This window comes from Terrapene carolina, unplaced genomic scaffold, assembly GCF_002925995.2.
Source record: "Terrapene carolina triunguis isolate 2854851 unplaced genomic scaffold, T_m_triunguis-2.0 Scaffold194, whole genome shotgun sequence".
NCBI classification, from domain to species: domain Eukaryota; kingdom Metazoa; phylum Chordata; order Testudines; family Emydidae; genus Terrapene; species Terrapene triunguis.
Genome location: NW_020664545.1, coordinates 12,444,642 through 12,459,850, shown reverse-complemented (window position 1 = coordinate 12,459,850; position 15,209 = coordinate 12,444,642). Strand labels below are relative to the sequence as shown.

The window sequence follows — 15,209 nt, the reverse complement described above, 5'->3', positions numbered from 1 at the left end:
CCGGCGGGACCGTGCACGCTGCTCCGTTATCGTAGGGTAGCTCGGCCTGGCAGGACCGTGCACGCTGCTCCGTTATCGTAGGGTAGCTCGGCCTGGGGGACTGTGCAGGTGCTTTGCCATTGCCTGGCCCTGCTGCCTAGGCGTGCAGGCGGGTGCATCCGAGGCGCTCTTCACCCAAGTGCTAGGCCTGGCTTGGACTAGCCGACACGTTAGCTACCCCCGGGCAGAGAGCGGCCTGGGCTGACCCCTGAGCGTGCCCCTTCCCGACGCTCTCCCCTCGCTCCCCGGCCGGTTCCAGCCACAGACCCCCCCATGCTGCTGTTCTCGCCCCCCGAGCCACTTTAACCCCCCTGCACTGCAGGAGACATTGGTGAGACTGGAGGGGCTGGGACTGCATGGGGGGGGGGGCTTGCCTGTTCACCCCCAGCGTCCTCGGGAGTCCAGCAGCCCCGTTGCTGCAGGACACCACTGGCACCCGTGGGTGGCTGCGTGGAGGCTGGTGCCGCTCTGGGGGGCGAAGATGCCCCGGCTGCCCCCTGTGTCACGCCCGAAACACCCAGCACGCACCAGGCCCGGCGGTGGGTGGGAGTCACATGACTGATCACCTGCATTGGGGCAGTGCCCACCAGGGGCGAGGTGCCCAAGGCCGGGGGGTTCTGGGCTGCATGGCCCATTAGCGTGTGCCTAGCGCCAGGAATCCAGGCTGAACGCAGGCAGTGGAGCGGGGAGAGGCCGGGAAGGAGAGCGGGCGACAGAACACGGACCGGTGCGTATGGCCGCCAGGGAGCAGCCAGGCTCAGGCGGGTGGGTGGGAGGACAGCCACGGGACCCCTTGGACGCGGTGATATTAGGGTCTGTACGAACCCTGGGCCCGAAACTATCTCCCGGCACCGCAACAGAGCAGGGGGAGCCTGGACGCCGGGCCTGGGGCAGCATGGGGACAGGTGACATCAATTAGCTCCTGCAGCTGGTGTGTCAGCCAGGACGCAGGGCAGGGCACTGCTGGCAGGAAGCTCACAGCACAGAGCAGGGCACTCTCTCACTGCCCCCCCCCCACCCTTCTGGCACCGGGGCAGCCCAAGGAGCAGGGCCCCTTTTCTCTCTCTCGTTGCCTGGTTCCAGGTGGATCGGGGAGGCAGGACCCCACCTCGGGTGCCCCTGTCCCCACCCAGCCTGGCCGGCTCTGGGGAGAGCTGCCTCCTTCCTCCCACACCTCACCCCGATCCTGCTCCCGCACACTGCAGCTGGCCCCCCTGTGCCTGCTCCTCCCACCCCGGGAGGGAGCCCGCCCCAAAGGCTGGCGTCAGCAACACGCGGCTCTGCAGGAATCCGCCCGGGATGCTCCGGAGGCCCCAGCACAATTGATCCAGGCGATCGATTCCTGGGACGCTGCCAAGCTCCTGACTTTCATGCATGACCTCCCCGGCCATGGAGCACTGCCCCCCGCAGACCGCTGGGCCCGGCCCCAGGCCCCCCAGACCTCCCGCTACCATCCAGCCCCAGAGCTCTGCCCCGCTGCAGACCGCTGGGCCCTGCCCCCTGCTCCCCTCACCGGCACCCAGCCCCAGAGCTCTGCCCCCCACTGCAGACCGCTGGGCCCTGCCCCCCGCTCCCCTCACCGGCACCCAGCCCCAAAGCTCTGCCCCCCCTGCACACCGCTGGGCCCAGCCCCAGGCCGCCCAGGCCCCGCTCGGTTCTCATCGGGGGAAGGGGCACGTCATGGGGTGACTCGGAGGGGGGAGGCAGAGGAAAGCTGGAGAAGGGGCCCAGTGGGGAGCTCCGAGCCAGAGCCAAGGGGCGCACGGGGGGCTGGGAGCCGGGGATTCGGTTCAGCTCATTCGAGAGCGGCTGCAAGAGCCACGTGCAAACCCTGGGTCTGACCAGTGTCTGGGGGCTCGGCTCTGGGGGGCGGGGAGACGACATGACTGCTGCCTCCCCAGCACAGCTAAGGAGACTGAGGCAGTGACAGGGGAAGGGACTTGGCCAAGGCCACACAGCAGAGGCAGGGAACAGAACCCAGGAGTCCGGGCCCTCAGCTCTCCATTCTCACCACTGGGCCACGCTGCCTCCACCTCCAGCCACTTTTAAACAGGCCTTAAAATCTCGTCCCCGAGAAGGGGCCCGGCTTGGCTGGGCTGCCTCTGCCAGGGGGCCCTGAGGCCCCAGCACCCCCCAGCCCTGGGGAAAGGGTGCAGCCCAGGCTGCTGGGGGTGGCTGGGAGCCAGCTTTGGGGTGCAGGGACCCTGCTTGCTGGGAGCAGGGCAATGCCCAAGGATCAGCCGGAGCTCTCTGCCACGGCAGGGCACAGGCCGAGCCCCCAGGCCTGCGAGCCCCCGGGCTCAGAGCCAGCGCCCCCCAGCCAGGCCACAGTGTCAGCACGGCACTAGGGCGGCCTGGGGGGCTCTCAGGACAAGGACGGGGAGGGAAACTGCTGCCCAGGCTACAGGGCTGCTTCCTCCCTCAGGAGAGGGGCAGAGAAAGAGAAAGAGCAGTGGGGGGGAAAGGGAGAAAGCACGCAGGTCCCAGCACTCACTCCCGACCCGCCGCCCCGGCCAGCCCAGCCCTGGGCTCCCCCCACAGGTCTGCCGGTGCCCCTCACTCCTGACCCACAGCCCCTGCAGCCCAGCCCTGGGCTCCCCCCACAGGTCTGCCGGTGCCCCTCACTACCGACCCACAGCCCCTGCAGCCCAGCCCTGGGCTCCCCCCACAGCTCTGCTGGTGCCCCTCACTCCCGACCCGCAGCCCCCTCCTATCCCAGCCCTAGGCTTCCCGCACAACTCTGTCGGTGCCCCTCACTCCCGACCCGCAGCCCCTGGTAGCCCAGCCCCGGGCTCCCCCCACAGCTCTACCGGTGCCCCTCACTCCCGACCCGCAGCCCCTGGTAGCCCAGCCCTGGGCTCCCCCCACAGCTCTACTGGTGCCCCTCACTCCCGACCCGCAGCCCCTGGTAGCCAAGCCCCGGGCTCCCCACACACCCTTGCTGATTGATGGCAGTGACGGCTCCTTGTACAAACTGTTCCCACGACTAATCCCGCATGGCCTGTGCTCTCCCCTGAGCCTGGCACCGGCAAGGGGGGGTTCTGCCTCCCCGGGCAGCTCTCCCCAGCACCCCGAAGCTCCAGTGCCTCAGCAGGGAGCCCGTGAGAAGCCCTGGGGGGTCCCGGCTGAGTGCCCTCAATCACGGCGCTGACCAGCCTGTTAGCAGCTGGGGCCCAGCATTTCCAACCACCCTCGAAGGCAGTGACATCACGGGGCTCCCCCGCCCCCTCGGCGCCAGCCCTCGGCCGCCCGGCCCCACTCTCTCGCCCTGCGCGACGGGGCGCAGTCAGATCACCCACACCGGGGGCTGAGCCAGCGCCCCCAGGGCTGGGAACATGGGTGGGGCTGTGCCCTGGGGGATTCTCTGGGACCCCAGCCTGGGGGCACCCAGGGTCTCCCCCCAGGGTAACTGCAGCCGTCCAGGGGCAGGGACGTTATCTGGGCCGGGGCAGTTCCCACGCGGGGGGGGGGGGGGGTAAGGCGTCTGGGGGCGTCTCAGAATCACTGGGGGCTCTCCAGCCGCCGACACCTCGCTGGGTGAGCCGGGGGCCCAGGGCTTTGTGCCCAGGAAAGGCGGGTGACTCCGCAGTTGTGCCTGGACCCTGGGGCCAGGGGACGCTGTAGTTGTGCCCAGCCTGGCTGGCGTCCGGCCTGGTCCCTGCCGCGGCCCAGCCAGGCCTTTGAAGCTCTGGCCAAGGCTCTTGCCTCGAGCAAACAGCTGCCCGCGTGTGCCGGGGAGGAGCGGGCGGTGCCTGGGCCGGGCACCGCCCCACACAATAAGGGCCTGTCTTCACCTGGCGGAACGTGCCCCCCCCCCCACAGCAACAGGGGATAGAAACGGACCCCCCCTCCCCACCTCAGCGGCTGTAAAGCAAAGGGGGGAGGTGGCACCTCAGCCTCTGTTCCCAGCTCTGCATGCAGGGGCAGGGGCAGGGGCAGGACTGCTTAGAGCAGGGAGCCAGGACGCCTGGGTTCTCTCCCCGGCTCTGGGAGGGCAGTGGGGTCTAGTGGCCAGGGCAGGGAGCCATGGGGCACAGGACCAAAAGGTCCCTCTATGGCTCTGTCATTGACTCTCTGTAACCTCAGACAAGTCACCTCAATAACGCTGTGAAGCCTGGATCCAAACTTTCCTGAGGCCCCAGGGGCACCTGGTTGAGTCTATCCGTGGCTCAGTTTCCCCATCTGTAAAATGGGGACAGTCCTGCCCGCAGGGGGCTTCCTCAAGGATTGGTCACTGCTCCCAGACCCTCCGAGGCCAGCGCTCGGAGCACCAAGTGTTATGGCCGCGGCAGGGAGGGGATGAGGCCAGGCTGGGGGCTCGGGGCAACAAGGTGTGATGGTGGGAGGGGGAGGGGCCAGAGGCTCTGTGTGGGGAACACAGTGTGGGGGGTAGGTCTGAGGTGGGGCACTGGGACCTTCCCACAGCCCTGGGGCCATGCTGGGCACCATAGGGCATGGAGGGGGGCAGCAGGCAGGAGGGAACTGATCCCCAATTCAGCCTCCTCACGGGTTCCTAAAGGTGGGGTGATCCCGCCCCTGGATCCCCCCAGACTCTGGGAAAGGACGGAGCCAGATCAGCCCCCTCCTGTAAGGCAGAGCCACTGCCGGGGGAGGGGCCGGGGGGCTGGGAGAAGGTGGGTGGGGCTGGGGGGGGGGGGGAGGGACCCGGGGGGGGGGGAAGGGGCGGAGAGGGCCCAGGCCCAGCGCTGGGCTCAGTCCGTTATCGGTGCAGCGGGGGGGGGGGGGGGGGGGGCGGGGCAGGCTGCTCCCGGCTGAGAACGGGGGACCAGGGAGGCGCCAGGTTAACGAGTCCTCGCCTGGCCTTAACCCTTTCGCTGCCACAGGAGCTGGGGTGGGGGCGAAATGTCTAGCCCCCGCACGGCTTAGCCCCGGGCCAAATTCTCCCCCAAGGAGAGGGGGGCCGGGGGGGTGGGTCCTGGACTCCCATTCTCTCCACATCGGTCCCTCTCTGGGGGTGCCACATTTCAGGGGGGCTGCCTGGGGGCAGTGATGGGGTCAGTCTGGGTCACCTGGGCTGGGGGGGGGGAGCGAATGGGGGCTGCGAGGAAGTGAGACAGAGACAGGCTGGAGGCCAAGCCTGAGCGAGAGACCTTGGGGACGAGTCCATCTCTGCCATGCTGGGAGCGCGGGGTGTGTGTGTGTGTGTGTGCGCGTGTGAGGGGCTGGCTATGGGGCGGAGGGGGGCGTGAGGGGGCTGGCTATGGGGCGGAGGGGAGGGGGCGTGTGAAGAGCTGGCTATGGGGTGGAGGGGAGGGAGGCATGTGAGGGGCTGGCAGAGGATGCGGGTCGGGAGTGAGGGGCACCGGCAGAGCTGGTGGGGGGAGCCCAGGGCTGGGCTGGCAGGGGCTGCGGGTCGAGAGTGAGGGGCACCGGCAGAGCTGAGGGGGCAGGGCTGGGCTAGCAGGGGGATCAGGGATCTCTGGCAGGGCGGGGGCTGGAAGTTTGCCCAGTAGCGGCTCTCAGCAGCCTGGCTTTACTGCCTGGTTTGGCTCCAAGGAGGAGGCCGCTGGAAGTGTAAGCTGGGCCCTGCCAGGCGCTGGCACAGGGCGCGAGGACGCCTGCGAGCTCCTTGCACCCAATTCCCCTGGCTCCAGCTGCCACTTCTTGCTTCTACAAGCCCAGAAATTTCAACCAACTCCACGGAACCGAAGCAGCTGAGAGCTGGCAGCGCCAGCAGGCGGGGGGGGGGGGGAGGGAAGGCAAGGGGGGCATGACGGCTGGGCCGTCCCCCCGCACACACCCGGGGACACCAGGCGAATGGGCAGGGGGAGGAGTTCAGAGCCTGCCTTGGCTGGGCTGAGTTGTGTGCAGAGATGTGGCCGGAGATAATACGCCCCCGGCCCGGCCAATGCTCCCTGACCCCCAGCTTCTCCCACCCGGGGCTCCCCCCACAGCTGTGCCCAGAGCTCAGGGTTCACAGCATCAGCTAGAAGGATCTCGCCCCTCACCCCATGCAAAGTACAGGCCAGCGGGTCAGCTGCATCACAGGTTGTGATGGTTTGGAATCATCTTTTACTGAGGCAGCATGGCCTAGTGGCTAGAGCCCTGGACTAGGACTCAGAAGACCGGGGTTCTATCCCTGGCATGGCCGGCTGGGTGACCTGGGGGAAATCACTTCTCCTCCCTGTGCCTTGGTTTCCCCATCTGTACAATGGGGATAAAGACTATGACCCGCTTGTAAAGCGCTTTAAGATCTACAGAGGAGAAGGCCCAGATGCCCTGAGGAAGGGGCTGCTGCTGGCAGGCAGGGAGCTGTCTCAGCTTCCCCTCCCACTGGTCTAGCATAACAGCTTGTCTACACCTGAATGCTAATTCAGATTAAGGTAGGGTGTGAATTTACAGTAATAACTAATCCATGATAAGAATGTCTGCATGGGAATGTTCCGTAGGGGCTAGGCCGGTTCATTTCCCCCAGCAGGATCAGGGCCAGAAAGCCCAATTTCAGATCTCAGCTGCACTGGTGTAAATCTGGAGTGACTCTGGATTCACACCCGGTGGCGTCAGTGAGATCCAGGGGTTTCCATCAAACCCTTGGTTGTTTCTCTTTGATCGCAGAACACCTCAGCCCCGCCCCTCCGTCCCCGTCCCCCCCCATCACACACGGGCCGGCTGGGTTCCGCCTTAAGTGGGGACGCGGCGCCACCTTAAGAGGCGGCCGGAGCCGGCGGCAGCTCCGGAGCCTTATCAGCTGCGCGCTGCCAGCCGGGCGGGTCAGGTGACTCCGGCTGCCCGGGGACCCAGACGTCTGGTGTCAAGGTCGGAGGCAGCGGGGGAGGTGCCCCCCCGCGTCTCCTCTGGGGGGGGCGGGGTCTCCCCAGAGGCGGTCCCCCCCCCTCCGGCTGGGCCCCTGGGCGCTGCCGCAGCACCCATGGGACAGCCGAGCCGCGCGGCTGGAGCAGCTCTGTCTGCGGGAGGCTGAGGGGCGGGCAGGCCCGACTCCAGCCTGGCTGGGGTGACTCCGGAGTGACTCCGGATTGACCCCGGGGTCAGAGAGGGCAGATCCGAGCCAAGGTCCGCCCCAGCCCCTCACGGTCCCTGCAAACACAGGGACCCCCCCACACACACTTTATTACACATTCTGGTCTGGCTCCTTCCCCACCGTGTCCCGCTGCCCTCACGCCCCCAGAGGAGCCCGCGGAGGGAGCAGGCGCGGAGCAGAATGCTGATGCCCATCTCTCCCCAGGCCTGCCCCACCACAGCCTGCCAGGTCACCGTGGCCCCCCAACGCCCCTGCCCCCGGGCACACTTCAGAGCGGAGCCTTCCTCGGCCTGCCCTGCTGCGTCTCTCGGGGGGAGGTAGGCGGGTGCAGTCAGAGGTTTCCTCTTTCTGCTCCGGAGAGGGGCTCTTTGGCGCTCCTGGGGTGCCCCCCGCACTGCAGTGGGGTTGATGCTGGGGAGGCAGCGACGCATGGGAGGGAGATTTGCACCCCACATTTGTTGTATTGGGGTGGCGCAGTCCCATCCCTCCCAGCTGCTCTCTCTGCATTGCCCACAGGCTCCCCCCCCCCCCCCCCCGGAGAACAGCACCCCCCCGGCATGCCACATCCCCGCCCGGCAGAGAGGAGCCGCCACGCTCGGCCTTACGGCGGCAGAAATACCAGTCACAGCGTTCCCTGGCGGCGCCCTCCAGAGGCAGGTGTGAAATTCGATTGGCTGCCCCAGCCGGGCCCAGCGTGTGACTATGACGACGCACGCTAACATCACACCCCGCTCTGGGCCGCTGCAGAGTAGGTGGCTGACCCCTTCCAGGAGAGACCCGGTGGGGAGCCAGAGAGAACCACGGGGCCTGTCTGTGTCCAGCAGCCTCCACCGAGAATCCACCGGAGATTAATTAAGGTGCTAACTGATTGAGAAAAGCAGAATCCAGTCGGCACAGACACCTGGCCCCAGAGCCCGGCAGCCCCCCAGTATTCAAGCACGTGATGCCGAGCAGCAGCAGGGTCTGCCCTGCTCCCAGGACGGCGCCCCCGCCCCTCGCCATCCCCGCAACCTGCCACCCCCAGGAACACCAGCCTGGCGGGGGAGGGGAAAGCACATAACAAATCAAATGTCTTCTCCGATTTCCCCAGCGTACGCGTTTGCTCCTCGCGTGATTGACGGCGTTGTCAGGTCCCCTTTGCTGGAACGGCAGCCACTGAAATGCCCACTCGGGTCACTATCTGCCCGTGGGCCTGGGCTAGGACGCTGGGAGTGGGGGCTCTCCCGTCTGCCGTTGGCTGGGGAGGGACAAGGCGTGCCAGAGCCCAGCAGAGATCTCGGGGGTCCCGAGGCGATCCCTGCAGCAAAGTCCTCGCCTGCCTGCCTTGTTTCAGATTAGCTCCCTGGGGCATGGGTACCGGGAGCTCTGGCCTGGCCCCTCTAGTCCCGGAGCCAGGCACAGCGAGAGCCTGTGGCACCCATGACTGGGCTGGGAACGGAAGGGCCAGGGTCTCTGCCTCGGGCGGAAACCAGTATCTACCAATCCATTGCAAGGAGCAATCCCAGGCCAAGTCGCTGAACTTCTCCAAGTGCAGCGGGGTCCTGATTCCTGAGTCCTGCTGCACCCACATTCCCACTGCAGTGTTGGCCCCATTTCCCGGGCTCTGGTCCCATGCTCCCACCCCCAGTGCCACCCAGACCCCCCCTCCCATCTGTCTGGGCTTGTGCTGGGCTCAAGTCAGATGCTCCCAGGGGTGGGGCTAAATCTCCTTCTGCATTGTGTGTGGATTAAAGTCTTGGAATCAAACGGTGGCCTTGACTGCAGCAAACCTCCCCAGATCCCAGCCGCGGAGCAGCCAGAGGGCAAACGCTACTTCCCTTCCGCCGACACAGTCCCTTGTTCCATCCCCGTCCGCGCCGGCCAGGGCGGGTCACGCTCCGGGCTCTGGGATCAGCACGTGGCCCCAGAGCGTGTGCTGAGGGCGGGGAGAGGGCTCTAGCGGGACCCCAGAGGTTCCGCCCATGCTGAAGGGAGAACGCACAATCCGGAGGGGGAATCACAGAGAGCCAGCCGGCGAGACCAGGGCCCAACAAATCACTCACAGCACATGAGCTTCCGGCCTCGGTGAGCCGCAGCCAGTCCCTTGTGGCCCCAAACGTCCTGCGCCGGAGTGGGTCTGTCAGAGTGCCGGGTACCAGCGCGGGACAGCAACCCGCCGGGGACAAACACCGACCGCTTCACACGCCAGCTAAACCTCTGACCCACCAGTGGCTAAGGCTCTAGCCTGGGACTCCTGGCTCTACGCCCGGCTCTGACACGCACCTGCCATGACACCTCGGGCAAGTCACGTCCCTGTGCCATGCCTCAGTTCCCCCCCCCCTCCTCCCGTGTTTTGTCTATTTAGACTGGGAGCTTTTCAGGGAAGAGCCATCCCGTAGGTCCAGCTCCACTGGAATCAATGGAAGTGAGGTGCCCGGGGCTTAGTCTTAGTGATGCCAAAGCTTGAGTCCACTTTTCCCATGGAGCCAAGTCCTCGGTCGGTGTCTGTACAGCACCAAGCCCAGCGGAGCCTGGGGGTGCTACCATCAGAAATAACAACAGCATCCTCCCCACCCCAGCAAAGTCACAGGGCACTGCTGCGTGGCCAGGGAGAAACCCAGCGTTGGCTCCTAGGTGCTAAAGCCGGGGAAGCCCAGGCAGCCTCTCGGGGTCAGGGCGCTGCAGCCTCGTCCCCTCCCTCGGGAGCTGGGTCTGCAGCCTCAGCAGAGCTCCCACAGCCGGAACCGGCCCCGCCCGTCGCTCCCGGTCCAGATTTATCACCACGGCCCCCTGGCTGCGCTCTGGGGATCCTGGCCACAGTGGAGTCACTGGGGATTATTGCACCCTATAGTATTTTCTTGGCACTTGGCACCTCTGCAAATCAGGGCAGCTGGAAAGCCAGGGGCCCAGAATCAGCAGCCAGCACTGAAACCGTGGCATGAACTGTGATGTGGAGCCCCCGACCTCGGAGCTCCCTGCAGTGTCTCGGGGGCAGAACGAAGGCCGATATTCCTGCAGGGCTTCCCGTGGGGGCATCACCTCCCAGCTCTTACCAATGCCTCTGTGCATGGAGCCGGCCTTGCTGGCTACCACGTGCCCTTGCCAGCACGCTGTCTCCTCAGCCCCAGCTCTGTCTCCGCTCTCACTGCCCGGGCGGTGCTGGGCTGACTTTCCCCTGGCATTTCACCTGCTGTCCCACATTCCCAGCCATGCCCATATTCCTGCCCACGGGCCCAGTCCCTCCGCCTGCCCCCGCGCTGCGAGCAGAGCTGGCTGGCTCAGCACCTGCCCTTCTGGGCTCTCATTGCAGGTGAATGCAGCCCTGCCAAGGCCGGGATCCCTGCCCCCGGGCACCCAGGCAGCCCCCCCTTCTCCCCCGAGATGCACTGGGTAGAGGCTGTCCCTGCACTGCCAGGCCGCCTACTCCACCCTTCAATGCACCCCGCAGCCACATGGCCCCAGGGAGGGGAGCTGCCCTTGCTGTTGGCTGGGGAGCACCCGGAGATGGCGCGATGGTGGGTGGGTGCCTAGATCCCGCAGGGAGGCACATGCCGCATTCCGAAGGACCCCAAGACTGCACACAACCGCCCTGCCCCCGCCCCACCACTGACATGCAGCCACCTCTGGCAACTCACCAAGGACAAAACCACCAACAGCCAGGATCCATTCCAGATGGGCAGGAGATGGCACACCCAGGCTGGCATTTACACCAAGGCTTACATTTTGGGAGACCCCAGGAAAAGGAGCAGGGTTGGGGGCTGTGCCGCATTTGGTGGGAGTGGGGAGGGGCTGAGGATCCGGGCGGCTGGCAGGGAGTTGGGTGGCTGGGGCACCGGTCCCTGAGGCAGAGAATTTGGGGCGAGTTGGTTCCCAGGTTCATCTTTGCAGGTCAAAGTCCCCAAAACAGGGAAGAACTGGGCCTGGATTCCTGCCCGCTGGGGATGGCCTCTGGGCACAGCCCCATCCCCTCCCGCAGTGCCAGGCGGCAATGCAATGCAAACCCGGCCCCGGGGGAGCCGCGGGCAGCGCCTACCTCTCTCACGGACGAAGTAGGCCAGGTAGAGGTCGAGCTCCTTGACGGAGACGCTGATGTGGTGGGGCTGGACGCACAGGATGGGGTTGGTGCACTGGGCCGCCTTGACCAGCCGCTCCCCGTCCGTGCTCTCCAGCGGGATGCCCTTGAAGAGGATCACCATGACCAGGTCCAAGCGCCACACCTTGTCAGCCTGGCGCAGGCAGTCGATGCGCCGCATCTTGCCCTTCTGGTCGGGGTTGGAGAGGACGCAGCATGAGGGCTTCTTGCCCGTGATGGAGAGCACAAAGTCCTCCCGGAACTCGGGCCGGATGTCCTTGCGTAGTTTGGCCAGCAGCCGGGATGCCCACTTCTGCTTGACCTCGGGCTTCTCGTTTAGCAGCTCGTCCTTCACCGCCCTCTCCTCGTCCTTCGTCATCCTCTTCTCGTGCTTCTTGAAGTACTTGCGCTTGCGGGCCTGCAGGTTGAACCACGTGTAGGCGAAGGCCCGGACGTGGGGGAGCAGCGCCTCGATGAACGGATGGAACTCATCCTGCAGGAGCAAGCAGACAGGTCGGGCCGTCAGGACAGATGCACAGACAGGCAGGACCATGGGGGGCACCGTGCACAGGGGGAGTCTGTAGGGCCCATGGTTCCATGGGAACATAGCATAGTATTGGGGGGAGGAGCTGGGCATCAGGACTCCTGGGTTCTCTTCCCAGCTATGGAAAAGGAGGAGAATCTAGCGGTTAGAGCTTGGGGACCGAGAGACAGGACTCCTGGGTTCTCTGACCGAACTGGGAATAGAACCCAGGAGTCCTACTCTGGCTTCCTACTACTCTAAGCACTGGTCTCCACTGGGGATACAAGGGGAGTGGTGTCTAGTGGTTAGAGCAGGGCAGGCTGGGAGCCAGGACTCCTGGGTTCTGTTTCCAGCTTTGGGAGGAGAGTCAGGGGGTCTGGACTCCTGAGCTCTCTTCCCAGTGTGTGTGCATCCTAGCAGGGCCACGCTAGTCCCTGGGGAGGGGTGTGAAGAGGTGGGGGGGGGGGGGGAACTGGCGCCTTGGGGATCCCACCTGGGGAATTTTGCTGCAGCCATTTGATAAAGCGAATTATTGCACGTTCATCATCTTCCCTGTTTAATGGACACAAATGGGCGACCCCCGGCCGGGCCCAGCCTGGCAGCGAGGGCATTGCCAGGGGGTCGGGGCGTGTCCCCTGGGGCGGTAGGGTCGCCCGCTAGGAGCTCAGACCCTTTGCTGCCCAGCCTGGAGCTCCTGTGCCCCCCTTTGGGCCTGCTCCCGCCATGGGGTGGGGGATCCCTCTGTCTTCTTTGGAGTCACCCCTGAGCTTACACCAGACTTAGGCCTGGGGGGTTGGGAGTGAGGAGAGTCTGGATCCCCCCCACACACACACCACGGCCAGCACAGCGGGAACCTGCGTTGCCAGGCGCTGTGGCGAGCGGGGCTGGGCTTGGATCACCAGTGGCCGGCGACTGTAGAGGCTCCAACTGCCTAAACGAACCCCCTCCCCTCCCCTCTCGCCCCGACGGCCCAGCAAGCCAGGCTCAGACTGCCCCACGGCCGTGCCCGGTGTATGCCAGCCTCTGATGAAACCTGTGCCCGGTGCCCGGCGAGGAGGAGCCGGCAGACTGGATTCCTGAGCCCAAGCATGAGTGTGAGCCCACGTGCTGCCTGCCAGGGAACATGGGCCAGCCCATGCACAGGGCCAAAGGGGTCCAGGCCCAGTGGCCCCTTTCCCAGACCCGACGCTGCCCAGCGGCCGCGTGACCAGCAGGCCCATCCAGGGAACGCCCCAGTCACCCCACTTCTGGCCCAGCCCCTGCTCCAGTGAGTCACGCTCTGACGGTCGTTTTCCACTTGGCTAGTGTTTCCCAGAGAGTCCGTCCAAGAACAAAACCAAGAAAAGCACATCCCCTCCGTACCCGATTTCCCCATTTCGTGGCTTGGGGGGAAGTGCCGGAAGGTGGTTACTAGGAGCGGGGAAAGGAGCGCTGTAGCAGGACCACCTGCCATTAAAAAACACCCACGCCAGGTTCCCAGCCACCTTTGCGTGTGTGCGAAGGAAGGAAAAATCCCCCCCAATTTAGAACTGAGATGAAACCCAAGAGGCAGCGGGTTCTTCGTGCCAGACCTCCCTGACATTTTGGGCGCGCTGACTGCTTTGAATATGGCTCCGATTAAGGTTAATTGGGATTGCATCAGGAAAAGCCCCGCGTGCCAAGCCCGCTCTGCTCTGGCAGCACTTCGGCAATGTTTTCCTTGAGTCGCTCTGCAGAGCAGAATCTCCGCTCAGCACGATCGCATGGCAGGAGGCTGCTAACCACAACCGGAGCTGCTCCCTCCCTCCCTCGGGGGCGAGATCCTTCCCTCGCCGGCCCGGCGTAAAGTGGGGGCAGCTCGACGGCGAGCAGCAGAGCTACGGCGGCGTAAGAGAAGGCGAGGATCCGTCCCCGCGGCTTTTAAGAAAACACAAGAACTGTGAGAAGCAGCAGTTTTGCCCAAGAATTTGGAAAGCCGTTGAAAAATTATTTTTCTTTGGACTGTGGTTCTGCTCTGAAAAATGAGTGTTTGAAAAAAACGGCCCTTTCCTCCCATCACCCTCCGCCTCCTGGGGGTGTCCTGGGCCGGGGCTGCTGGCCCGGGTGACTAACGCAGCTTTCCCGGCTTTGGGTTCCAGCACAGCTACCCCAGAAAAGGGAGAAAGGGCCGGAGTCCGCTCCTCCTGGGGCGTCATCCACAGACCCTGCTGCCCACGGCCATGGCCACGAGAAACAGAGGTGTCCCAAGCAGGGGTGCTGGCTAGAAACCACGTATTCAACGTTTGTTATAACTACCTGCCAGCAGATCTAGGAAAGTGATTTCTCCCTCTATTCGGCACCGGTGAGGCCACACCTGGAGTATTGTGTCCAGTTTTGGGCCCCCCACTACAGAAGGGATGTGGACAAATTGGAGAGAGTCCAGTGGAGGGCAACAAAAATGATCAGGGGGTTGGGGCACATGAGGGAACTGGGGTTATTTAGTCTGCAGAAGAGAAGAGCGAGGGGGGATTTGATAGCAGCCTTCAACTAGATTTCATAGAATATCAGGGTTGGAAGGGACCTCAGGAGGTCATCTAGTCCAACCCCCGCTCAAAGCAGGACTAATCCCCAGACAGATTTTTTTTTACCCCAGTTCCCTAAATGGCCCCCTCAAGGATTGAACTCAAAACCATGGGTTTAGCAGGCCAATGCTCAAACCACTGAACTATCCCTCTACTGAAGGGGGGTTCCAAAGAGGATGAGCTCGGCTGTTCTCAGTGGTGGCAGATGACAGAACAAGGAGTAATGGTCTCAAGTTGCAGTGGGGGAGGTCTAGGTTGGATATTAGGAAACACTATTTCACTAGGAGGGTGGTGAAGCACTGGAATGGGTTCCCTAGGGAGGTGGTGGAATCTCCATCCTTAGAGGTTTTTAAGGCCCGGCTTGACAAAGCCCTGGCTGGGATGATTTAGTTGGGGATTGGTCCTGCTTTGAGCAGGGGGTTGGACTAGTTACCTCCTGAGGTCCCTTCCAACCCTAATATTCTATGATTCTAAGGGGAGGCAGCAGCCCCCCAGCGCCTCTCGTTCCAGCCCCAGTGGTTCCAAGCAGAGAATTGGAAGGCTCCAGGGAGTCACCCCGGCCTGCAGGAAGGGACCTGCAGGCCCTTCTGACCAGCACTGATTGGTGAAGGGGGAAGCTCAGCTGGGCTCTCAGGTCCCCGGCTGGCCGTGCCAGGGGCGGGCAATGAAAAAAACAAATGAAAATCGAACAGGGAGCCAGGGCAGCAAGACCAAAAAAGTGTCTTTTTAGCTGCAAGCCGAGTGCCTCAGTTCCAGAGCCGCTGAGACGATGGACACGGAGCCATTCGGCCCATCTCCTCCCAGGGGCGTGCTGGGTGCAGGGTGGGAGCCAGTGCTCTGCTCGGCACGGGCGGCACAGGCCCGGGGGCTGGGGGTTCGCTGACTGGGGACACCCGGCATGTGCGGCTGGTGAGACGGGGAATCTGGGAAGCCAGTGGGGATAGTCCAGGGCTGCATGCGGACAGCCCGGGGCTGGGACAGAGCCTGTTTGAGCTGGGGCAGATCCCGCAGCCCCCAGGCCAAATGACCTGCCCTAAGTGACCCCACGGCATGATC

At 64.6% G+C, this 15,209-nt stretch overlaps 1 protein-coding gene across 3 annotated transcripts in view; it reads right to left on the bottom strand.

Annotated features, from left to right (window-relative positions):
• Window positions 1-15,209, bottom strand: part of NFIC (nuclear factor I C) — a 149,022-nt gene that overhangs the window by 90,070 nt on the left and 43,743 nt on the right. For all 3 annotated transcript variants that reach the window (XM_026654916.2, XM_026654917.2, XM_026654915.2), the window contains exon 2: window positions 11,052-11,583. In XM_026654916.2, coding sequence (XP_026510701.1) covers window positions 11,052-11,583 — 532 coding nt within the window. The remainder of the gene's footprint in view (window positions 1-11,051; window positions 11,584-15,209) is intronic.